General features: G+C 38.7%; 2 protein-coding genes across 4 annotated transcripts in view; one reads left to right on the plus strand and one right to left on the minus strand.

Annotated features, from left to right (window-relative positions):
- CPB1 (carboxypeptidase B1) overlaps positions 1-14,111 on the plus strand; it is a 39,435-nt gene extending 25,324 nt beyond the window's left edge. For both annotated transcript variants that reach the window (XM_085587727.1, XM_021536904.3), the window contains exons 7-11: positions 1,705-1,815; positions 1,895-1,985; positions 2,390-2,592; positions 10,630-10,714; positions 11,947-14,111. In XM_085587727.1, the coding sequence (XP_085443853.1) occupies positions 1,705-1,815; positions 1,895-1,985; positions 2,390-2,592; positions 10,630-10,714; positions 11,947-12,134 (678 nt within the window). In that variant the 3' untranslated portion in view covers positions 12,135-14,111. The remainder of the gene's footprint in view (positions 1-1,704; positions 1,816-1,894; positions 1,986-2,389; positions 2,593-10,629; positions 10,715-11,946) is intronic.
- An 8,910-nt stretch (positions 14,112-23,021) lies between these two features.
- NCBP2 (nuclear cap binding protein subunit 2) lies at positions 23,022-26,586 on the minus strand. 2 transcript variants are annotated; one of them, XM_021536812.4, is made up of 4 exons: positions 26,424-26,586; positions 26,158-26,339; positions 25,303-25,441; positions 23,022-24,722 (listed from the first exon to the last, which is right to left on the minus strand). In XM_021536812.4, exons 1-4 carry the CDS (start codon positions 26,502-26,504, stop codon positions 24,651-24,653), a joined length of 474 nt encoding a protein of 157 aa, XP_021392487.1. In that variant the 5' UTR covers positions 26,505-26,586; the 3' UTR covers positions 23,022-24,650. The 2 variants fall into 2 exon arrangements, with proteins under 2 accessions (XP_021392487.1, XP_085443857.1); XM_085587731.1 differs by having other exon boundaries at positions 26,119-26,339.
- Between the last annotated feature and the right edge of the window lie 53 nt (positions 26,587-26,639).

Here is a 26,639-nt window from a genome sequence, read left to right on the forward strand (position 1 = left end):
ATATACATCCCTTTGAGCTGCCACCTCAGGCTGTACAGAAAGGTGCTAAAATATTAAACCATATTAAAGGAAGAGCTGTACAGGTGAAGTTAGCTTCACTTCAGTCTGGGATACTTTAGGTCTCAAATTAAACAATTTTATGTCCTTTATATTTTCTTTCTCACTACCAATATAAAGCAGGTGGGGATTATCAAATGCTGCACAGTCATCTTCACAGAGACAGGTATATTACTCCTCAGATGGGGCAGATCAATTAATTTAGCAACTTACTGACTGAATCTCAAATTTTGTAATAACTTCTGTTGGAAGAGTAAGAAAAAAACACCAGCAAAACTAACCAAACAAATAAATAAATCCACACCTGAAGTAGCAGCTGGAATCTAAAACCCAAGGAAAGGAAAGCCAATCTACATGAGCCAGCCATGCTGGCAGAGGCCTTGGTGGCAAGTACAATCTCAGTGTTATCAGACAGGGATGCAGTTTTGTGTAGGGAGCAGTGGAAATTGGAAGTGACATTTTGGTGGAGTCAATGGGGATATGATTTCATTAGTGCCTAATAAGGCTGCAGACAGTATGTGGTACCATTTTTCTCTCAGCAATTCACGTCACTGCAGCTGTCATTTTCACTGTCTGGTCGCTTAATTCATGGTTGTACCTGACACCAGCAGTGCCTCTGCTCAGTGTGTCCATAGGCAGAAGTGCTTTAAAAGAGCGGACCTCTGCGTATCATCAGAATTTCACTTAGGATTGCTTCTAGACACAAAAGTAAAAAAAATAGAGAAAAACATGAGCAACATGGATTGTTATAGGTATCTCAAAAGAGAAACCCACCCAGACAACAATAAAAAAACAAAATAAGCATAAAATAAAACCCAGGAAAAATTATTTCAAATTATCTGAAACTGCTTTTCTGGATTTTATATCCCACCCTCCTACTTGTCAGTTACAGGACAAAAAAAGCCTTTTTCCATTGCATTGCCCCTTGTTGCCCTTTATGGCTGTGTAAACAAAACATGGGTACAATACACTTAGAGCAAATTTCCATGATAATTGTATGGTCTCTCAACACTGATATGAATCTGTGAACAAGCATAGCAAGTGCCAGACCATGAACAATCTCCTGATATTGCAGGAGTTCCTGTTTGTTATTCAATATCTGTGTCTGGAAAAGTGCAGGGAAAATCTGTCTCCCTATGAATAAATGCATCCACAGACTTATGATTGGAAATGTGTTAGGGTGTTTCTTAGAAATATTCTCTATAATTGTGGTAGTTGATAAAATTTCTGCACAACAGATATAAAAAATGGAAATAATGATTTCTCATTCTCATATAAATTAAACTCAAACCTTTAAAGTGTTAGGATGTAGGAATATAGATGGACAGCAGTATTGTTCTGCCTGTAATCAAGAAGCTAGTAGATGGAAATCTCTTTCCAGTGATTTATTATTCTGTTCAAAATCAACATTCTGTCATCTTATAATTTATCTAGCAGTATAAAATGGTTTTCTAACAGCAGTGTGGTTTGAGTCAGTGCAAATCTAAGCACACATCAGAACACAGGGGTGCCATCTCATGTGCTGGAGTGACCTGGATGAGTTTTTCTACCACTTTCATTAATTCTTGACCCAGACCCAGGCCTGCACAGGAGATACACATCTGTGAAGATACCATCATCAGCTTTTTTCTACTTTTTTCCAAGTAGGCTGTGGAGACCTATGGAAAAGATACTGTCATGACCACACTTCTGGACAAGCTGGACTTCTACGTTCTGCCTATTCTTAACATTGATGGTTACGTTTACACTTGGACAAAAGTAAGTGCATTCTTCTTTCTTATTGTTGGAAAAGTCAACTGGCAGAACTTTTAAGTTTTCATCTGTGATTCTGTTACAGGACCGCATGTGGAGAAAGACACGCTCTAAAAATTCCGGGAGCATTTGCATTGGGACAGATCCCAACAGGAATTTTGATGCTGGCTGGTGCAGTAAGTGTCTCCTAACAAGAGTTGCAAGTAATTACACACAGGTGCAATAGCCACTATACTTAACTATTGGATTTCCCCTACCTGATGGCCCAGCTTCAGCTTGAGTGAAGCATTGTGGAATAGCTTGTGTTTAATTTTTAGAGCAGTTTTGGGAAAAAAAGCATAATAATAAGTCTTTACATCCATATTCATGTTCTTCCAACTATGTACTCTGTAAAGGCCATATTTATTCATTGCTATGGGATGTTTCCCAGCATCTTAACTATGCCATAAAATATTCTTTCCTCTGATATGGCTTGTGTATTAGCAGAATTTCAAAGGCTTACCTATAAACATGTGTAACATGACTCTCCTAATAATATACTTCTTCATTAAGTACTCATTAAATTCACATTTCTTCTCAGCTATTGGCGCCTCAGAATACCCCTGTGATGCCACTTACTGTGGCTCTGCACCTGAGTCTGAAAAGGAGACCAAGGCTTTGGCTGATTTTATTCGTGAACATCTTTCTACAATCAAGGCATACTTGACTATTCACTCCTATTCCCAGCTACTGCTGTTTCCTTATTCATACACTTACAATTTGCCATCAGATTACGAGGAACTGGTAAGTCTCTTTGTCATTTTGACTTTATGAAAAGAATAAGCAAAAATCATCACTTGCTATTTAGGTACCTTTAACTTCAAGCAGTTTCTTTAACGTCTGGAAAGAATCCATATTGCCAGGTTTTGAAAATATTTTAGACTTAGCAAGTTACCATGATGGTTTCAAGATAGCTGAAGCACAGGATGAACTTCAGAGCCTTACTTAATTTCCATGTGCACAATGAATTTGACACAATATCAGTTCTGTGTTCCAGTCACACCATCCAGAAATCCACTCTGCTGTGCAGCACTCCCTCTTGCTGACTCCAGAGGCTGCTGTAGGTGTAGCTTTAATATTTTACATAAAAGCAGTATGGCCTGTAAGCCAAGGTAGCAGCTTGACAAATTGCAATAACTGTGAAGTAACTCAACTGGTATCAACAGCAGGCAAAGATCTCTGTCTACCACTTTCTACTGAACTACTCTCAGTAAAATGGTGAAACTCCTATTGGTACAAGGTCAAATCAAAGAGGTATATCTTGACGAAAGTAAATTGAAAACAGATACAAAACATGTAAAAAGTTTCAGTTTTGAGGCCTTTTCCAAGAGGCCTGGATTTAAGCATAGACATTTTATTTAGAAGAGGAGACGATGAATGTGGTATTTTAAAGGACAATTCCTCTTTCATAAATTCCAGAGAAAAGCCACACTCTAATGCCATTTAAAATTTTCTTTTGATCCTTAAAAACAGAGTTTAAAACTATTAAATGTGTAAAAAAGCCTTACACATTTCATAGGCCAAGAATCAACAATCATGAATAATAAAATTACTTCAGTTCTCTGCATATTAGCAATTCGAATCTGTTGGCAGGGAAAACAACACAGCAAGACAAAACAAACACATTTTGATTCCCCCTCTTTCCTCGATGCTGCCAAAAGTCCAAGGCAACAACAATGTGTGTTGCTGTGCAGGTTTGACAGATTTATGAATGTTCCCAAATACATGTCTTGGTTCTGAACACAAACACAAACTGGGGCCAAGACTGAAGTTTCTTGTTCGATTTTTTTTTTAAGCCTAAAAGAGAAGATTAAATTAAAATTAAGATTTTTGTTTTCTTAATTTATATTCCAGGAATTTTGTAATTGAAATTATTTCAGGAGTGGTAGTAATATCTTGCCTTCATTTTTCACAAAAGCTTCATAATTCACACATTACCATTCAGTCTAAAGTAATAAGCAGCACTAAACACTTTAATCTACTTTGTTGTCAAGATCACAAAGCTCATACTTGTCAAAAATTTGCACGAAATTCTGCCCCCATTTTTTGAATGAAGAGTAAATGTGATGAAATGTAACTAAAAGTACAGTGTGTTTCTCACAGTATTAAACAGAGAAAGTACACTGACAACTCATTATTAAAGCAAATCCTAGCAGCAAGAAAGAAACCATCTCCTTTGCTAGATTTTAAAATACTTAAATTAAAATTTTATATTGTCACTGTTCTATTCTAATACATAGTAAAATTTAAACTTCCCTTTCCTGCCATAGAAGACAATTCTGCTCCTGCCACAAAGCATAAAAACTAAATTGCTCAGGAACACAGGACATATATTCCTCTTCAGCCATTTGATTTCACTTTGCATATTAGCCTTTCCAATATTACTTTACTCTATATTTTAAATCAGTCACACTGATACCAGATATATCCATTATATTCTTCACAGAGCAACCACAAATCTCACCACCATGACAAGGTGACCTTATGAGTACTTTTTGCATCTTAATTGAGGGAAATTATTTCCTCTGTTGGTGATCCCAACAGACAGCAGGATCCTAGAGGTGTTCAACCTGTGCAGTATCTGATTTTTACATGGAAAGACTTGTTGCCGAAAGTCCTTTTGGACAATGAGAACAGAGTATCATCCAATCAATATTACCTGTAATTGAGATAATTAAACAAGAAAGGACCTTACGCACTCCAGTGTCAGTGAATTAAATGGAAAAATTGACTTCTACAGGCTGTGTGTCAGGTTCACAAGTGCAGCTTTTTGGGTTAGTTCAAATAACTAAGATACATTCATTTAAGCTGTGACTAAAGAAAATTCAACATTTTCAATCAACAACTGTACTTGCTTGAGACAAGATAGCTACAAAAAGAGGAATTACTTTATATGACAATTGCTGTGTTTAATGTCTAAAAGTTCTGTCGAAATTTAGAATTTGGAGAAATGCTTAAGAATGAGAATCTTAACTTTTAATAGCTATTGTTTGGGCAAATAAAATAATCATAAATCATTTTCTAAATGAAGAAGCAAAATTTATAGTGCCATTATCTTATCTTAGATGTTATTTTTACCCTGACAGATCTAATAAATTAAAGGAAATATAGCTGCAATTTCTTATCTCTTTCAGTGAGCAACTGGACATGTGTTTAAACAAAACCTTGCATGTCTGCTTCTCATTAATAACATTTTGTATTTAATTAAAGGTAACATAATACCATGGGGCTTATGTCGCATTCCAGTGTCTGAGGTACAGAAGGGTGAAAAAATTGAGCAATCTGAGATTAAGGACACTAAATCTTCAGAAGAGAAAGGTCCAGAGAATGCCTGTACCTTCCTTCCCTGAACACATAGTGAATAGTGTGTCCTTGGGGCTGAAAAGACGTTTTCTGTTTACAGCCTCAAGAAATCACTAGAAGGCCTAAAACTGCTTTGGTTTGTCAGATAGAACAGGGAACTCAGAGAACCCCTCTGTGTTCTACTGCATTGCTCAGCAAATCAGAACAGCTCAAAGTTATTGTAACTGACTTAAAGCCAGGGATTTGAAATATCCGTCAACCATGCCCGGTCTTGGGGTGTAAAATTTAACAAAAGTCACATATGTCCCTTTCTTCCCACAACCTTGCACTCTTCCCCTAAGATGCAAGAGAATCTGTGAGGTTATAAATCCCACAGTTCACAAGGATTTTCCCAAAATTTCTCTCTCTTTATTCAGGGTTGTTGTTTTGTGCCCCTAACCTAAGAGCTGCACAAAATTTTCACTGTTATCCAAACAACAAAAATAAAAACACCCAAGACAGGAAAATCTAGGTCAGGAATTTCTCAGAAGTTACACAATATTCTTGTGATGACACCCTTAAAGAAATATGTCCTCCATTTGGAGAATCACATCTTGTCTGCTTTGTAATCCTCTTGGCTCATTCTTTATTATACCCTGATGTATTGCCCTGAACACAGAATACACACTTGAATCCCTCTCCTACAGGGAACAGAAGCATTAGCTTTTCACAATAACAAAATAGGCTTGGCAAGACCAGTATCTCTCCACACCCCAAAAAAGACTATCTTTATTTTACTATTCACATTTTTGTCCTCTTGCAATAAAGAACCATGTATTTAATCAGACTTCTCACAAACAGTTCAGCCTATATTTTTTAATTACTTCATATATTTGCCTTAGCCTCCCATTAGACTTTCCTCATTTTAAGCAGACAAATCTAGTTTATCAGTTCTTGTTTGTATTTGAATTGGCTGTGAACTGTAGTTTGAGAGAGCAGAGGAGTGTGTATTGTACCCTTCCTTCCTTCCCAGTTCAATTCCATCTCTCAGTTAAATGCAGCGCCAAATATATGTGTGCAGCCAGCTCATACTCACTTACCAGATTAATGTAGGTGTGTTAGTACAGTTTCACAGGCTGCAGAATATTACATTCATTTACAACCCAAAATAATTCCTGTCTGTATTACTTGAATGCACACTGGCTGCATGACTTGTTGTTTTAACTCACCAAAATTCACTTTCCATATTGGGTTGGTCTGGCATTTCACTTCCTCTTGAGTGCTTAAAAGAGGACATATTAGAAAGTGGAGATATGCCCAGAGTCTGTGCAGCCTGCAAGACTGAATTTCAAATATATAGCATGACTGTGAATATCAGTCTGATTATTTAACTTAGTGCCTAGTTGTGAAGTCCTGAATATACTTAAGACATATGAAGACCTGTGGCTAAGAGCTGTTGGATAGCAAAAATCCTACATCTCAGAGACTCAGACAAGCCCATGAGGAGTTGCAGTCTTGCTGCTGTTGTATCTGCACTTTTGCATTGATTGTATTACTATGATTGTACTACTTGTTACATTAAATATTAAAAAGTCAACTGGGAAGCACAACAAATAGGAAAGTGGGCAGTAAAGCAGTATTTGAAATTTGCTTCACAGCTCTTCCACAAGATTTTACCCCAACAGAACTGTTATGTACTGGCAGTCTTAAAATTGTGAAAAGGATGTGTTTAGTAGTAGCATCTTCCAGATGAAGTTGATGTGTGAATCTGGCTGACAGACAAGAGTTTCCAACAGGTGTAGGGCCCAACTGAGTTGCAGCGGAAACCCTCTCACCAGGTAATAATTTCTTAAACACTGTAGAAACTGTCATAGAAAAACAAGCTTGTAAAGAAAAAGAATCATTCCACTGAAGTCCTCACTGCCTGGATTCCCTGGGGTCTTGGAGCATATGAGCAACAACAGAACAGTGAACTAAATTACACATCATCATGGACCCTTGAGGGGGAGTCTGTTTTTACTGGCAAAACAAGAAGGCTCTGAAGTTTCAATTCACTTGGCTAAAGCTAACTTAGCAAAGACACAATTTCAGCCTTTCATTACAAAGGAAGTTGAGGGTCCCTTTACTTAACAAGTAAAGCATGAAAGACCAGTGTGAAGGGAAAATAGTTTTCAGCCTTGAGCAAATCAGTTGGCAGTCCAGTGAGGGAAGAGAGCAAAGGGTCCAGTCAAGCAGTGAAAAGGCTTCTCTAGACCACTCTCAGATTGAGAGGGCAAAGGGAGTTGTCCACAAACAGCAGCTGCATATCAACATCTGTGGAGTGTTTCTAAATGGTCACAGTTTCCTGGCAAATCCACCCTGATGATACAAGAGTAAAATGAGGGAGATGAGATGCTCCCATAAAAATTACCTATTAACACAAAAAATATGCTTAGCCTGATAATTTATCTTGATAGTTCAAACTTCCAATGTGGTGAGAAAGAGATGCCAGTACCACATCTTTCATTAAAAGCTAATAACTGAAAAAAACCTAGGTTTGAAAGTTGTTAATTATATAAGATAATGACAACTGAGAACACAACTCTGCTGTGTCCCTGGCTCATGCACTCTGTACACAGATAAATGAAATATTGGTAATTGCAGTGTAAACACAGATGGGTGATGAGCACAGGAAATGCTGCCTTCTGCTGAAATGACCAGCTCTGAGAGCTCAGCTGGGAGTCAGAAGCTGAAAAGCCATTTCTGCTTCCAGTTACAACAGTATTACTCTGGAGTTACTTCTTCGACTGCAGGGCGCCACTTGTTTCTCTGCTACTATAAATCTCAGCAGCATTTTCCTTGCAAAAGAGGGATTCTTAACAGTATAAAACCCCAAACAAACAAACTCCAAACAAACCACAATTCAGTTAAGCTCATTACGTAAAGAGATGTAGAAAATCATTGAACAACAAAGAATATCCTCAAAGGTCAAAAGGAAAACAATGTTTCTCCTTGCAGGTGTATTCCACACAATTTACAGGCTTGAAAACCCAAAACACTTTTCACCCTTTTGGAAAACATTAGGCACTATTTATATACTTCTGCATTGACCTCCCTATTATTTCCTTCTTAAGGATTACTTTGAGTAATTGAGCTATTTTGAAAAAACAACCAAGGACATTTTCCTCATATTTTGTGTTTATACTCACAAGTATTTACTTAATACATATTATTCCTGCTGGTTTATATTATATTATTAACAAATTACATTAGTTACTATAAAGTTGAAATTTATTTTTCTACCTTTACGTTTTAGACTGCAAATCTAATAAGACAGTAAATGTTAGAGAGTCATTTAAAGGAAAACAAAAATATATCAAAACTTCTGATAAAGCTTAATTTCATTATGAAGTCATAAATGCTTAGGCATGTTTTTCACTTAGAGAGGGTCATTTAAAACACCACCTTTATCTCCAACCTGGAGAGGTTGAGGAAGCTGTTTATTTGGATTCTAGGCTCTAAACAGCTGGAAATCTCAACTGGTCTTTCTACACATTTCTGTTTTTACAACTTCCTGACCAACAATAAAAAAAATCCCTCAGGTAAAAAGATTTCCTGACATACTTTTTCCGGTATGTGTTCTGGTATGATTTAAAGCCATCATTTATCTGCTGGGTGGAACAAATGCCCTGGGTCAAACAGCCCCACAGAGCAGTTCTGTTGTTCTCTTGTCCCTACTTTAGTTAACTAAAGAGAGCAAATACCAGTTACAGGTCTGCATATTGAACCAGACAATCTTTCCAAATTTTATTTCCACTTTGCATATATTTGAATAGAAGAAGAATCAGTTTACATTTAAAAATTCATTTGCTATTGAGAGAAGATTTGACTCAATCTCAGCTGCTGATTAAATGTGTGCATTATAAACAACAGATGGCTGAAGAAAACATGGCATTGCTAGCAGATAGCAGACTTCAACCTCTACAATTCCCTCAACATGTGTTAAAAATTATTATGAATTTTAGAAAAATCAATTTATTGAGGGATTAAAAAAGAGAGGAAAAAACCCAACCCAAACCAAACAAAAAAGAAGATAACGGGAGAGAGCTCAGCTACTCCAATTGCTCTGGATCCAAGATTGTGAAATACAGAGTAACAACATACTTCCTTGCAATTGCTTATCTTTGTGTGATAGAGAGGCCAGAAACCAAACCCCACATTCAGGCACAGTCAGTGTTATAGGTGGAAAGACACACTTTAAGTATGCTTTGGTTTGTTTTGTTTAAATATCCTTTGTATGCTAAAGGACCACAAATTTCTAGAGCAAACTCCCATAGTTCTAAAATGTTCAAAACCAAATATTTGGGAATGGGGAAACACTTGCAATTCTGCTAGAGAGTAGGCTGCCAGTGATAATGCAAACATGTTGTGATGTTGTATTTTAAAAGCTGAGAAAGTTCTCTCAGTTAACTAAAATTTTCTAAATATTGTCCAATATGCCTTTTTGAGTAAATCAGAAGAACACTTGAAGCATAAGGATGAACAGAGAATATTTTACAATATATCTTCCACTGGGATGTGAGCCAGAGTGTAACCTATAGAGAAGCAAAGGGCTTGAGGAAATTCCTGGAATAGTAAGCCATTCAGCTGCAAGCTATAAAGAAATATATGGCAACCCATTGATTTTTGAAAGCATATGTTCAGTATAAGCATTCATATTTATCATCTGTTAGTAATAGTTTTCATGTTTTATTACCAACATGTTGTATAATGAAGAATTGGAAAAGCCACACTTTCCAAAGAAAAGTCTGTAATTTTCCTTAATGCAAACATACAAAGCTTCATAGTACTATTGATGGGCCTGATCCAACCCTCACTGAATCAGTGGGAGTTGAATGAGTCCCTCTGTGCACAGGAAATGAATTGAAATTAATGAGACTACATATGGTTTCAGGGTAATTTATGCCTTTTTTGGCTGTTAATATTTATAAGACTTTAATCTGTTTCCACTTGTATCAATGTTCAACACCCCTGACTGAGCTGACTCCACTCTGAGTGTATAGCTGCATGAACAGAAGGAAAAGAAAGGCTATTGTATGTTTGCAAGTTACTGTACCAAGTTATTACCATTCTCTAAGATTATCTAATCTCTAAGTAAGGTTCCTTATTTAGTTTTAACCTTGCACAAGCTTCTTCTAAGTCTAGAAAGTGCTGTTCTCTTGTTCCCTTATCTGTCCAAATCCCCCTGGACTGTACACCAGGCTGCAACAGACCATAGACAGACTGGACCACACTCCATTAAACCTCTGAGAATAAATGCTTTGCTAGCAAGCACTTTTCACAGCACCAGGACAAGCTGGGCCTTGTCAGCTACTGACACCTAGCCATACTGAAAACTCAACACCAATTTTCTAATAAAAGCTTCTCCAGCATGGCTTTTTAGTTTATGGACCAGTGTAATTGCTTAGATTCACTCAGAAAGTTTCTGAAAATCTGCATTTATCACTTCTTTTCTTACAGAATTCCATAGCTAGAGCTGCTTCCAAAGAGCTGGCCAGTTTGTACAACACTAAATATACATACGGTCCAGGAGCAAAAACAATCTGTAAGTATTGACCTAAATATACTGACAATCCCTGTTAAGTACTACTAGGGCTATAAAATGCAGTTTCCTAGTGATTCTTGTTCCTCTTTCTAAATAGTCCCCTTCTTCCTTCACATGCATATATGAAGAGGCATATGTGGGACCTGTCATTTCTAAATTATGGGATAATTTATTCCCTAGGGATCCCACGAAGTGGGTGACCCCTTGGAAAGTCAAGTGATGTAGCAAAATGTTTATGAATTCACATGCATAGCATGAATTCCTAAATCATACACAGCTCAGATTTAAATATAAAAACCTTGACCTGAGATTTTCTGCATTTCCAGTATCTCCAAGTCAAAGATGATGTGAGTCCTTTGATTCCACTATGTGATGTGAATCCTTCAACTACTCCAGCAGCCCCAATTTCTTTTAATTTGCATTACATTCTGAGACACATACTAATTACAATCCTATTTGTAATTTGTAATGACTAATTATTCTACCCTTCTTGGGAACTCAGCTGTGCATATGGCCTTTGCAGTGCCAAAAGCCAAGTCGAGGTTTTCTCAGTATCTCCCCTATTTAAGACCTCTTGATTTACTTAAATATGGAATCTAATTCCTGCTTCTTGCCTGTTCCTCCTTCCTCAAATAATTAACCATCCCCTCCCAAACATTTTAAAAAACAGTTTTTTCCAATTTTTTTTTCTATTTTTGGAGACTCTTCCTTTAGAAACGTGTTGGTGATGCTGGGCAATTTTGGAGGCTCCTTTTATAGCAAAAGAGACTGTTTTTATCATACCATCTACTGAAAAGGGAGGGTACTATTTGTCCAGCAGAAAAAGATAGAGCTGAAATCCCAGATTTGCAATTTTTTCCCATCTCTGTGAACCTCAAAAAGTAACTCAGTGAGAGGGCATTTGCTTCTTATACCAGGTGTTTCTAAACACCCCCACGCCATTCTCCTGTTCCTTAGACATTTCTCCCATGGTTTCCCCACAATAGTGACAAGGAAGGAGCAGTTTAGCTAGTTTACATTTGCTTGCACAAATCAGCTGGAACAAAGCTCATAAAAGGCCTAAAATCACAGCAGCTTTCCCATGAGCAGGATAAATCAATCAATTCACCGAATATTTCTTTTTATCTGTTCTTTCTGCATTCCTGGCTATGTGACTTGACTCCAAAGTATTTCTCATTTGATGTGTAGCCACTCTTTCCAAGTTAAGCTTTCTTTAATTTCTTTACCAACAGACCCTGCTGCAGGGGGCTCTGATGACTGGGCTTATGACCAAGGAATCAAGTACTCTTTCACTTTCGAGCTCCGGGACACTGGGAGATATGGTTTCCTTCTCCCTGAATCTCAGATAAAGCCAACCTGTGAAGAGACTTTCCTTGCTGTTAAATATATTGCCAACTATGTCCTTGATCACTTGTATTAGAATGTATTGTACTTGTATTAGCACTTCTATTAGAATGGAGTTCTAAAAATTATTAAAGTAGGTTTTATGCAAAGATGCCTTCCTTTTTTTTCTTCCCTAAAAATTCCATTTTTATTTCTCTATCTATACTTAATGTTCCTAAGTCATATTCTTAGTCCATTACAGGTCACTAGACCTACAAGTTTTTCAAGAGAAATTTTAAAAGTTCAAGAGAAATAAAATATTTTTATTAAGGCAATTGGCATAGTTGGGGGGGTTGAAAAAGGAGCACAAGATTAATCAACCTAAGGTAAAGGTCTCCTTATTGATTAAAATTATCTTTGTTGATTAAAATTATCTTTACACAGAGGAGATGGGCTGAGCATTAGAGCTTATACAGCCTAACTGTTAACCAGAATGAAAAGAACCAAGTGATCCACATAGATGGACTTTCACCCAAATATTCATTGCCTCAATGACAACAGTAGCAAGGAGAAGCTCACAGCACATACTTTTAAAAATATATATCTGTGATGTGCTCTTGTGAATTTTCCCAAACCCACCCACCTGCCCCAACACTGAAAACTAATTTGGATCTGCAGTCACTGCTAGTCCAATATGGACTGAGTTATGAAAATTATAATTACTATTAATGGCCAAAATTTGATATAAATCATGCTACCCTGCATTTAAGGCTCTCACGCTCACTACAGTAGCATCTCCCAGAGTGTTCTCAGAGGCCTGGTACTTCCTGGGGCCCCACATGTTCCTACTGTCATGAGCGGAAGAATCATAAACAGCCATAAAGACTAAGTCTGGTGATAAATGAATATCTCTTTCTTTCATGAAAAGCTGTAGAGAATTATCCCCTCCCAATCAATTTTTCTGTACAGGTAATGTAGGTCTGATTGGGTCAGAGTGAGTGAAAGTGATAAATTGCCACTCAACATCTTTCCCACAGAGCTGCAGAAAATGTGTTTGGCATCTATTAATACTGTTTGGAGCTTGGCTAATATGGGACACACTCTGCACAATCATAGGGAAAAACCTTATGTCAACACAGAATCTGGCTGATCTCCCTGCCACTGCCGGAAGCTCTAAACAGAGACTTCCACTGTCCACTGATGGTCCTGGAATTAACCCCATTCCTTAGCCAATCCACTCAACACAGCCCCAGAAATGCATTTTACAGAAAATGGTTCTCCAAAGAAAACCATCAAATTCAAGACCTGCCAAAAACTCCATGTTCTGCCTTTTTGTCCCTTTTCAGTGGAAGCAAACAGGAAGACAGGGTCCAATTTAAAATTACACTTTCCTTTGTATACATAAGAGAAAGAAAGGCCACACATCCACTAGTCCATTCCAATTAGCCCAGCAGCACTCAGATTAAACTATTCCTCACACATGACTGATCCTTCTGGTTTTGATCACTGGTGAAACTGAACCCACGTGTGAAAGTAACACATACCAATAAAAAGACGTATCATTTTGTTTTGCAGAAGAACTGGGGGGAAGGATAATCAATGTTACTAAAAATAGCACAGGATGTGAACAGAACATACTGGCCAGAGCCAAACACGTCACAAAGAGCATGTCATAAATTTATCGGAATATAAAACATTTTGCTAATTTTAACTAAGTATTAACAACCATCCAGGGACTATCCTGACTGTAACTATGTTATTTGGGAAGATGTCACAGGTTTTACACCAACTGTAATGCGAACTCTTGGTACTCAGAACTCAGTACTATGGTGCAGCTGACAAGTTCCATCAGCTTGATGAACTTGGGAGATCTTTTTCAACCTTAATGATTCAAACACACAGCTACAAATGCAGTTGAGGGCCAGGTCACAGCATCCAGCAATTCCACCATTAGAGTCACCCCAGTTAACTTAAATGTGTGACTCTGAGGCAGAATATAGCACACATTTGGTGGCTCTGACATTCACAAATCAAGTCACAGCAAGGCAGTGATCTGCAGCTTTTCTGTGCCTTCTCCCCAGAAATTCATATTTTGGCTTTAGCTTCCCATTAGGTCACCTTATGTTTTCCTCATTTTCAGCAGACAAATTTGGCTTTATCAATTAAATTCTCCCCAGAAGGCACTCACTAGCACTGCTGATCAAATTACACAGATGCAGAGAAGAGCACTCAAATGTGGTATTATCATCCATGCAGCTTGGAATGTAAGCCAAAGAATATATTGGAGAATTTTAAGCAGGAAACAACATTGTGCTAGCAGGTAATCTTCTAGATACTGGAAGAAAACATGGAGAGGAAGCAAAAGTTCATAAAGAAGTCACATTGCTTCAAACAAGCATGACTTCTAAAAAACATGGAAATTTCACATTCAAAACTGATTGATAACCTCTTCTCAATTAAAGCACATGAAACTCTATGTGAACACAAGAAAATAGTTTTCTTATCACAGATGCCTAAAAACCAGAACATGTTGCCCAAAAATGTTGTGGAGCATGCCTCCTTGGAGATGTTGTTCAAAACTGGGCTGGACAAGGCCCTGGGCAATCTGCTTTGTGCTATCCTGTTAATGTCTGCCTGATACAGGTCAACCAAGGACTGAGATTAATAATTTCAGCTTTTCCTGTTTGATTTATACTGCTCCTTTAATCAGATAAATAGAAAGGGAACATTCTGTTTTCTTGATTAAGAATCACATTAAAAAGTTGCCATTTTTCTCGTATTAAGCTATTGTTTAGTCAAATGCATTCAAACAGACAATTCATTTCAGTGTTCCCAAACTCAAAAGGGATTAAAACCTGATGAAGTGCTTTAAAGACAATGTACTGTCCCTCTGCCAGGTCTCCCAAGAGTGATATTGGAGATACCAGACCATTCACAGAGGAAATGTCCCTTCAGTACATATCACAGATGCAAAGGCCCTTAACAAAGGCAACACTTAAAATTCTTGACTCTTTAACACATAAAAAGGTAGCTCACACACAAAAATGAATGAAATGCAGTTAAGTCCAAACAGTTGTGTGAGAGTTAAACATGAGCTTCTGGGGAAGGTATTTCCAAGCTGGCTCAAAGTTGTCAAGCAACTGCTGACACATAATGGTAATTCAGAGAAGGCAACTTTTGCTCTTAATGATCCAGACACAACTGCCTCAAAAATTATGCTAGAAATTAAACCTGTGCTTACAGTGCAGCCTGCTCTGAACACTGCCTTGCTGACATATGGCCTCAGCATGCTTCCTGTCACTTTGAATTCTTCCAAGGACAGATGTGGGCTGTGCACTGAAGCAGGTTGCCTCTGTGATCCCTGCTGCACTCAGAACAGCTGCATTACAGCTGTATACAGCATTTACTACAGGAGGAGAGGAAACAGTCAAATGCTTTTGATAATGGGACTGGATCCCTGTCCTTTACAGGAAGGATGCCAGGCTACTTGTGGTAAACTTTGCAACCACAGAAAACAGAAAATTTGCTATCAGTAAGTGAATAAATACAGCTTAGCCAAGAAATAGGGAAATAATTGCAAGCACTAAAATCTTTTCTTTCAGCACTTAGCAGAAGACCTAAGATGCTTAACTGGAATTCTTCAAGGAAAGTATGAATCACACTGCTTTAATAAAAAAATCAACTTGCAATTTCCTAGCTTCATGGGGAAAAATAAAATATTCAGGTTTCTTTTTAATACATTGATAGGGCATAATTGGAAAAAAAAGAAAAAAATAATAGTTCAGGAATAATGGCTGTCATTCCCACAGATCCCTGTGTTGTACTGGTGAACCTGAGAGAGTGAAACCACTGAGTACAGCTCCGTAACACAGTAACCCACCAATTCATGTCCAGAAGTGACACAGCTCAGAGCATCTCTGTTCCTACCAGAGTTAGCCCAGAACATAATCAGCCTTCCACAAAAATCAAGAGATGCTAGTGAATGTTACAAATGGCATACAGAACTCGAAAGACAAATGTGTTGTTCTGCAGCACAACAATGATCATTGCTGACATGTATGTTGCATCAACACCCATCAATATAGGGCCTTTTTCCCCACTGAAAAGGTGCAACATACTCAGAACTGCAAATACAGCAATAGATGCAAAAAGTTTTTCACTTCCAGGTTTATAGCCCTGTTCATAGGATGTTTAATTTATAAAGAAAATAACCTCACATATATGAAGTTTCAGAAGTTCAAGTGCTCAGTACACTTAGCAAAAATAGTCTAATGTCACTCACATCTAGAAACTGAGATCTTTTTTTCTTAAAAAATTGTCCCCCACATATGACAGCAAAAACTGTGTCTCCCATTCTCTTCCCTGGCCTATACACAGTAATGCCACGAAGGTCTCTGAATTAATTCTTTATACACACTAAAAAAAAATCAAAGGAAAAGTGGGTCCTCCTTGTGCTATATTCAACTAACAAGTTCAAGTCCACTGAAAACAGTTATTTCACTCAAAAACTAAGCTGTGAATACTCTAAAAAAATGCTGGAATTTCACAGAGGGTGTTTTATGTAATTGTACACATAGCTTTTATTAATTTTTCCATGATTTTTTTAATGTGCCCAGAAACTGAATTAATAAAGGGTTTAAAAGAAACATTCATTTTTTACACTTTCAGGAAACTTTTCTGACATTTTTCTCAACAAATGGAAATGCTGTTCATGACCTGAGGGCTTTCTTTAAGGATCATAAATAGAACATTTCATATTTGAATGGAACTAGAATTCCTGATGATATAACGACAATTTCTACCTTCCCTCTTTCAATACCCATCTTTGAATCATGTCTGAAAAGCAACAATGTAATCCTTACAAATGCAGAACACCTTTCCTCCATTTAAAAGGGAGGATGAATAGAAATTGGTGCTTTACCTCTAGCTTTTGTCACCACTATTCCTTTGCAGTTTCAGTCTCTCACGTCTCTACTGTAAGTTATACTGTCACTGATAGAAGTTCTGGCAACAACATATTCAGCAATAAAAAAATGTTTTAAAATAATGAATTATTTTAAAATGTTAACACAAAATGCATTTTTATTATATGCTTTATAAACTAGAAAATCAATTACACCTTAGAATTTAAAAAAAATGAAAACTTGCTTTTAAAAAGTCCTAGTGCACTATATTTACACTTTACTTTGTTCAGGTATTGTGTATTTGGAAATCACAAAGCTCATTTCCTAGGATTGTAATGATATGCAGTTAAGAGAGAACTTCCTTGTTAATTGCCTAGGCCAGTATAAACTCCTGGCTAATACTGAAAAAGCAATTCTTGAGAGGCAATTCTGCATTTTATGTGTGCTAACACATTGACTTAAAATCTATTAAAATGTAAAATACTATAAACCTGAAATACAGACTCCAGCACTCCCACATTAAATTCAATCCAGACTAAATTCCACGTGGACATATCTGTAAACCTCCAGTGCAAACCAGCTCTCTGCACTGCTGCCCAGCCAGCTCCACTGTCAGGGGCCACCGCAGCCCTGAGCACCTGAAAGCTTTGGTACTTGCAGCACTCAGCTTTGCATGTTTTTTCCTCTCTTGACATCTCTTCGTCTGGGAATCATTAATTACCCTCAGCTTTGTCTGAAGTTGGAGCCCTGGCTCATTCTCTCACTCTCAGTTCCACGGTGTAGCCAAGGAGGGAGTTGTGCCATGGCTTAGAGAGAGCTCCAGCCCGCCCGGCACTTGGCCCAGGCGGGAGGAACAGCACCACTCCTCCACAGACATCAAAGTGATTTATTTGTTTTCTAACAGGGAATGAGTCACTCTCACGCCTGTTTAAGTTCAATTAAACATTTTTAGGAGAAAATTTATGATTAAACACAGAATCAACACTGTTGATGGACATCACATATTTATCCAGGCTTCTGGGCTTCTTCACATATTTAATTTCTCTTTGATGACCATTATGTGTCTAGAACCTGAATTACTGACAAATTAGCTGGAATCCTCCCTCACTTTTCATATCCCTCCAGGTTTCTGCACTGTTCTGAAACAATGTCTTTCCTGTCAAACTCTGTAAACCAAGTAATATTTGCTGGTCATCATGGCCCTGAATTCTGAGAAAAATTCTGTCCTGCACATGATTATGGACAATTATCCTGAGGAACTTTTGGAAACCCTTTCAAAAGGCACTCACTACTTTTTGTAACACTGTTTTGTTCAGCATCCCTAAGTCACTTTGAGATATAACTCAGGAATCAGTGCTGCTTCCAAAGGCATTTCAAGAATTCTCCTGGCATGCCAGCATGTTACATGTTTAGCTTATGGAGAAATACATAGACAAAATTCATTAAAACATATTCAGTACTTTAGTACTATGCACGCAGATCTCGCTGAACTCCATGGGAGATAAAACTAAGTTCCTGACAAGACTGCACCCTATAAAACAATAAATCAAAATATCCACCATGACTCACAGATTGAGTGTGAGAGATCTGAGTAACTTAAAATCTCTACTGAATCTCCCACTGGCAAGCTCAGACACCAGCACACACCTGCTCCTGGCATCTGTGCAAGATGGAACTTTGCAAGATTGCTGCTTTGAGGCTTTTTCACATTAATAAGTAGATTCCAAAGAGCAAATTCAGCTGGGAATTTAAAGCAGAAGCAAAAGTGCAGATTTAATGGGAAGAAAGTCTTTCCAGTTCATGGAAACATATTCCTCCTCTTACTGGTGTAAATTCAGAGAGGGGGAAAAAACCCTACAAAACCCAGAACATCACTCCTTCCACAACAGCTCCTCAGCTGACTGAAATCCTCAGTGGCAGCTCCCACTCACCCTGGAGCCAGACACGGCTTCTCACGACACCTTGTGGCAGCAGAACCAGCTGACGGGGCTTTTGTCTTCGAAAAAGTAACTTAAGGTGTGAAACAATTATATTGCAGAAAATCAAACCCAAAACAAAAAGCACCACCTTATAATCAATTAACATGAATAGCAACATTTTTCAAAACAGGAATATTCCCCATAAAAATAAAGATGCAAAGCATAAAATAATAGAAGTATTATTTTAAAGTAATAAAGTCAGAAAACTTTGCAAAACAATCTAATGCACTTTGAAGTGCATATGAACTATAGATGTACAACTATAGTAATACAAGTATGAATTATTAACACTTAAAATATTCTTACCTATTTCTTACCTCTAACTAGAAAATTAGAATTTTCTTTGCACCTTTTTGCTTCCAGGAAGAGACTGGTTGAGAAGGGAAAAGCTTCATTGTCCAGAAACAAAAGGCCAAGCTGACTCAATTAGGCTAATTTATTCTGATATTTATGTTGCATGCCACTGGATAAACAGCAAAATAGTGAATCTTACTTCCCATTTGTTTTCAAATTATGTTTTGAGAAAATGTTTTTTAATTATACCTGAAAAAACAAAACTTGTGGTTCAATATTATTCTACTGATAATATGTCAGTCCCAGAAGAATTAATAGATGGCCCACCTTGGAAAGGAAATCAGAGATAGCTCTAATTAAATAAATTAAGCCAAACAAAATTATTTTATAGTCTTTTTTTCACAAACATCCTCATAAAGGCACACAAGAAGGATGTTTTCTCAGTCATTAACTGAGTAAACACAGTTTTTTGATGGAACATATTTCACTTTCTCTCTATGCAATTTGGTGCCTGAAATCCTGACTCAGCCCCTCTTACAGCTTCTGGAAAAATAGCAGTTTTTCCTGTCAGGGCAGAAACAACTGGCTTTGCCTGACTTGGTTGGAGTATAACATAATAAAATACAAACAGGTTTTATGTAGTCAGAGATGAGCACTGGAGGACAAAGAGAAAGCTTCTGGGAGAAATATTCAAGCAGACTTGCAACTCTTACTGAACAGTCATAAAAGAGTATTCAAAAGCATTTGCTATAGCATACTCAAACCAATAAAACCCTACACCAGGAATAACTCATATTTGTTCTTCAGATGTGAAAAGATAATAACCTACATTTCACTAAGGTCATGCACACTGGGATTACTATACCTACTTGTGTGTCTTCCTTACTCTCACCTGTTACTGTGCTGGGAAAAACATTAGTTAGCAAAGACAGCCCTGTCAGCACTAGGACTGAGGACATCAAGCACTCCAACCACCACAGGCTTGTCACAAACAGCATCAGTACTGTATGAATCAGACAAAAAATTCCTAACATTAAAAAACGGGCACTTTCCCATAGAGATACTCAGAAGCAACAGATAAGTTCTGCAAGATCCTTGAAGAACTAATGTGACTCCAGAGAAACAAGACATTTTAAGCTCTGTCTAACCTCTTGTCAAGCTGCAGACATTTACTATGTGTGCAATACACAACTTCAATTTAAAATGTGTTAGAGACCAAAAAACAAAATGTTGCTCTATGATTTGCTGGCAGTTAACACAAACTACAATTTATGTGAAATAGTGAAGCATGGACTGGCCATCTGAAGCATGGATGGGGTCAAGCCCTCCTCCAGTATCATGGGTGTGCTTTGGAAAGACCTGAAGAGGTTGCTGGGAGCAGGGAGAGAAGTTACCACAGACACTGCATATGGCAATATCCAGTGGAAAAGGAAACCAAGCTAAACAGAGAAAGAGCCATGGGCTACAAATCTGCAAATCCTGACCTCCATTTGCCTCCACTCTAAAAAATGGTCTACAGACTTCTCTTGGATGGAAATCAGGTTTTTGGTCACTTCTCCAACCGAATCAAGGCGAAATCTCCACAGCATAACCGCAGCCCCCGCCCTGAGTGCCACCCCCGGGTGCCAGCAGCCACCCCCTGCCAGAGGCGGTATCGGGCCATGGACACCTCACCTGCACTGCCCCTGGGGGCACTGAACTTCACCCTCCTGCTGAAGCAAACATTCACCACATCTCACCTCACCTGCTACTCCGAGCTGCAAGGAAGAGTTTGGCCTCCTAATTTTTTTTTTTCTGTAAAGAACTCAAATAGACACTCAAATGGCCTTCAGGTGGAAGCTATAATAAACTTGGAGAATGGTATTACCTCATTGAAGTAAAACACATCTTTGTTTCAGAGAGCAGGCTGGGAAGCAGAGTGGCAGGAAGGTCATCCCCATAAACTGTGGAACCCTGACACAAGAACTGATCTCTCCTGCTTTCAGAAAGGTGTTTCACAAGACCAGCAAACTTTCTTCTTATGGAACCCTCCTCTACTGGCAGGGGTGCAATATACTTCATATCTTTGTGCAGTTAGACAGTCTTAAATACCAATATTATCATTTCATGGGTTCTAAAACACAATGTTTTGAAGTCCAGGACACTTCCCCATCTCCACCAATTTTTTGATACACCACCGACATTGGTAAGGCCCTAGACTTACCTGAAAGTATCAAATACACTCAGCTAGGAGAAACATGAGAGTGCAAAGAAAAATGCACACCCTAATTTGTCTTCATTTACATGCCCTGGCATAAGGTACTTGTGATTTAGAAACTCAAATTATGAGCAGGTCAATCCCTGCGGATAGCATTCCTTTGAGTAGAATAGCCTTTCCTCTAGAGATGAAACCATATTCAAACCATGTCAATTTTAGTAGTTTTCATCAATTTTTTTCCTTCACAAGAAGCCCAATCTGACAAGATGTGGAAGATGAGACGGTGGTGGATATTAGCTTAAATATTTTCAGGTTTGTTTTTTTTTTTTTTTTAATTCTCTGAGTAGAAAGGACGGTTAACACCAACAGCTATAATAATACAAGTATGAATTATTAACACTTAAAATACTCACCCTAAATAGAGCTTGTCTGCTGCACGGGGCAGTGAAGTAACCTAACACACAGACCACCATGGAATGAGCTGCCCCGAGACACTGCTAACAAGATTGTGTCAGTCATTGAAAACAAATGTCTCTAATGCTTTTACACTCCACTGATTTTACCCTGTAATTCCCAGACTCAAATGTTATGAATACAAACCTTATTTGCAGCCATTGCTGCCTGAGAGGTATGTAAATCAGCCCATGAGCCTGCACCAGTCTCATGGGCTGATTTCTAACTGCTCTAATTTCTAACAGCCTCCCTTCCATCAAGGCATACCTAAGTTTCCACTCATATTCTTAGTTGCTGGGTTTTTTTTATGGATACAATTACATAAAAGTAGCTAGTTATGATGAACAAGCACTTAGAAATGCTAACACAGAGCTTGAACTTCCATGAAAGTGTTTCCAAGTGTAATGAAGTAGCTTGTCCAAGAAGCATGGGAGATTCTGTCCTTCCAAGACAACCTAATCACACTGCACCAGTGTGCCAGAAAGCTGAAGATGTCCCCAGAAAACTTTCAATTACTTGATTCAGTTCCTTTCATTAAGCACTAGGTTCTGCAGACCCAGATGCAATTTTGGTTAGGAAAGGCAACAATCAAACCATGTTCAATTTCCTCTACACTGAGCTTTTGAGATTCTAAGAGTCCACACGACATATCAGCTGGTTTTAAATCCCATTGTGACTGGTATCTCTCAAAACAGAACATGTTACTTTAAAACACTCTTTCCAGACCCACTGCACATAAGCAGCAAGGAACAGTGATTGTTGTTACAGACAATTATTATCATCTCCATCTCATTTGAGAATGACTTTCTGAGAAGTACTGGCAGTACTTACATTAAAGAAACAATTTTAGACCTCATTTTTATAGACGATCACCTTGAAAATTACTTCTTACACAGCAAAGACTTTCCCATTTACTTCACTATCAAGAAACAATTTCTGCCCTGTAATCTAAAGAAATTCAAACCAGAATGAGGAGCATTAACCAAACACCTTTCCAAATCCAGGTAAGAACAGAACAAGCCTGAAAACCCTGGCAAAGGGAAAGAATATTAATTCTTTTTATCTTAAAAGAGATTAAAACAAAGGATATGACCAAGAGTCTGAGTACAGGTCCTCCAGTTCACTGATTTTGTTAAAAAAAAAAAAGTAACAAACAATTTTAATGTTACAGCTTTATTTAAAAGAAAGTGACTTTATAGTTTTTGGTAACATATCTTTTACACAAAATTGATACAACAAAAAATAAACTTCAGCAGTGTTCTAGAGCAGATTACAGGCTGTAAACTCATAGTCAAATATACTATATTGGAAAAGGTAATTTTGTTCAAAGCTTATTTACAAACCAGCACCAAGTGATCTCAAAAGTCTAGTTTTACTCAACATGCCAAAAACTTGAAACTCACACTTCCTAAGTAAGGAGTTGTTCAATTTCACTTGTATTTATAATCACAGTTTTTTTTATTTTTTTTTAATTTTTAATTTACAGTAACAGTTGTTAACTGTATGTAAGAAACACATCAAAATTTCCTACAATACCTTCAGTGACTAAAACTTAACTTTTGTACACCTTTGAAAGTTTATAAGGAGTCATGGACAACAAGGTATTTGCACAAAATTAGGAATTGACGTTTACATAGAACTCAGAAGTCCCTGAAGAAATTTCAAAGCCCCGTAACAGTCCTTTTTTAACTATTTCATTTCAGCAAATCAATTTCCTTGATCTTGGATCGTATTTTTTAAACCAACGTCTGCAGTACATCAAAATTCCAACATATCAACAAGCATTACGAATAGGATCCAGCAGGGAAAGAGAAAAACCAAAACAAGCTACATAATCCTGAAATCCTTTTACCATGAGACCACATGCTCAGTAGAAAGCAAAACTCCTCCCAAATCTTTTTTATTTCTATTTTTAAGTTGCCTGAAATCAAGTTCTCAAATAGAAAACCTGTTTTGGGAAGAAACTTTCTCATTATAAAGCCAGTTCCTCAAACATCCCATTTTGGGGGTAACTTGGCTTCATGAAACCCTTACAGGCACAGGGAAAATACTGTCCCCAAATATTAAGGCTGCAGAGATCTAACAGATGGGGCAAAATACTAGTACTCAAATGGTGAAATAGTAGTACTGTAATTCTTGTATTTGCTCTTCTCTGTCATGCAGTCACAACTGTACTTTGGAGAAGACAACAGAGGTCTGTTTCCTCCTCTCTGCTCATCTGCTTCTCACTTTATGACTCCTGAACTAAATCTGTTTTATTATGGCTGTTCATGTAAACGTTCTAGGAACAGAATCAGCAGAAAACTATGCTAATCCAGTAGTGCCAGATAATCTGCAACTTAAAAGTCTTCTCTAGAAATTGAAAAACTTCCTTATAAATTCCACTTCCTTTCCAGGCTCTTTGCCTTTTTCTTTCCTCTGTGAAACATCCACCAATCATCCTTTATCACTGCTCTACACCCTGTGATACCAATGTAAACAAAACCCAGTAGAATAATCAAGTTTTGCCAGAGAAAAAAAGAAGCACCATAACATAGCATCTTTGCTCCTTTCAGAAAGTTATAGCAGCATTTTGAGACCAACGCCTCAGCACTCTAATGCGTCAAGCCTTGCTCCCAGATCCTCTGCAATGCTTTGGGATCCTGGTATTAAAACAAAGAGGTATTGAACACAAGATGTGCTCACGGGAACGTGGATAGGAGTTTCTGTGAACTGTGTGTAACAGACCTACTTTGTGCCTGGGGACATTTACTATGCAGATTTGGTTCTCTTGTGCTGCTGAGGAGTCACTGGCACTGAACAGTTTTGCCATAGCCACCTCTTCCAGCATCATAGTCTTGCCGATACTCATCTCGGACCTAACGAAGGGGGAAGAAAGGGAAATCCAGAAAAGACAAAGATAAACAATTTCTCAAAAACTGTTACAGCAGTAGAATACAGTCATACCAACATCACAACATTTAAGTGGCTACATGGAGCTGTCTGACCAAAGAAAAGGTAAAGTGCATCATGCAGAAGCCCAGAACAGCGTCAACCAACTTCCTCTTTCATGTCTGAGGACTCTCTAACCAACACAGCCCAAACAATGATGGCCAGCCTTGGGCTTTGGCAGTAGAAGCCACTGCCACCTGCTCCACTTGGGGTATGCCAACTGCTGTCCTGTGTGTTCCTGACAGCCCCTTACATTTTCTGGGCTTACTTAATAGCATTATCTCCCCAGGCAGCCAAGAGTTGTTTCTGCAAGTACTTCTAGTGAAATTTACGAAAGAGTTATTTATTCCTAGTGGATTACACTGGCACTGATCAGATGTCTTCCAGTGTTATCTTAAACCATGACTCCTAAATTGCTACTTCTGACATCGTTCTGTGTACATTCAAAATCAAGAAGTTTGGCAAAGTCACCATTCCCTTAAAACCCCAGACTGTACAACAACCTACCTGCCCCCCTGATCGTCCACGGCCATACTGCCTGCCCTCCTTAAACCCTGCATCCCAGTCTGTCCTTATGATCCTGTCATCAAGTCTGGTCCCATTGATGTATCGCATTGCATTTTCAGCATCTCCTCTGGCATAATACCTTAGGAATATGTTAATGAAAAAAAATGGACTCCTATTTTCACCACATGGGAAAATGAACAATACCAGACAGGCTACAAAACCAAGTCTTTGCTTGAACCACTTTTATGAAATTATACCACCTAAGAAAATTCCCAGTGAAAGGGTGAAACATGCAGCAATTCAAGCATTAAAAAGTTTGTCAATCATTTAACAGAACAAAAGTATATTGCCAAAGAGTGGGGAGACCTAGGCATGCTCTGTTCATGCTGCAAACTTTCACCAATCTGGTGAGTTCACTGGAAGCAGTAACAGAATAATCCTCAGAAATGTGCACATAATGAAGTCACACGACGGGGATGAAAGACGCCAACGGAAATTTTACATGTCTGTTTTTATGAAAAGAAAGACCTTTTTACCTCGGCAAGGAGAATATAAATTTACTGCAGAGGTCAACTACCTAAGAGTTGTCTGGGTTAAAGTATCAAAGTGAAAGCAATCTGATAAACCCACTCCACATGCAGTGTATGCTCGAATACAGAATCACGGTTGGAAAAGACCTGTAAGATCATCAAGTCCAACCGTGAGCCCAGTCGTGCTCTCTCTCGCCAGGGTCTCCCACAGACGCTTTAGCAAACGATTAATTTTATCCTCGGACAACTCCCTGGTGACTCAGAGCCCGCAGTGCAAGCAGCTCACCCACACCCTGACCGATCTCGCCACACCGCACAAGGATACTCCACGAAGCAGAAGCCGCAGGCGGTTTTCTTCACTTTGTCCAGCCCCATTATGACCTTCTTAATGTCGCCGCTTTTGCCGAAGAGCTCGTGGATCTGCTCCTCCGTGGTGTAGAAGGAGAGGTTCCCCACGTACAGCGTGCAGCTCTTCCTCAGCAGCCGCTCCTGCTCGTAGCGCGTCCCCTGGGCCGCAAGGACACAGCGTTACCTCGCGGCGCGGCCCGGCCCGGCCGAACCGCGCGGCGCCCGCCCCCGGCCGCGGCTCACCCTGAAATGCTGGTCCCGGTACTGGCTGAGCTCGGCGTAGGAGTCGCTGCGCAGGATGCTCAGCGTGCCGCCGGAGCTCATGGCGGCGCCGCCCAGCCCGGCCCAGCCCAGCCCGGCGGTGCCCGGCCCGGGACGCACCGACAGCCCCGGCCCGGCCGCCCCCGCCGCCTTCCCGCGCCCCGCGCACGCGCCCCGCGGCCGCCGGGCGCGCAGCCA

This window comes from Lonchura striata, chromosome 9 (assembly GCF_050655825.1).
Source record: "Lonchura striata isolate lonStrDom1 chromosome 9, ASM5065582v1, whole genome shotgun sequence".
Lineage (NCBI taxonomy): Eukaryota > Metazoa > Chordata > Aves > Passeriformes > Estrildidae > Lonchura > Lonchura striata.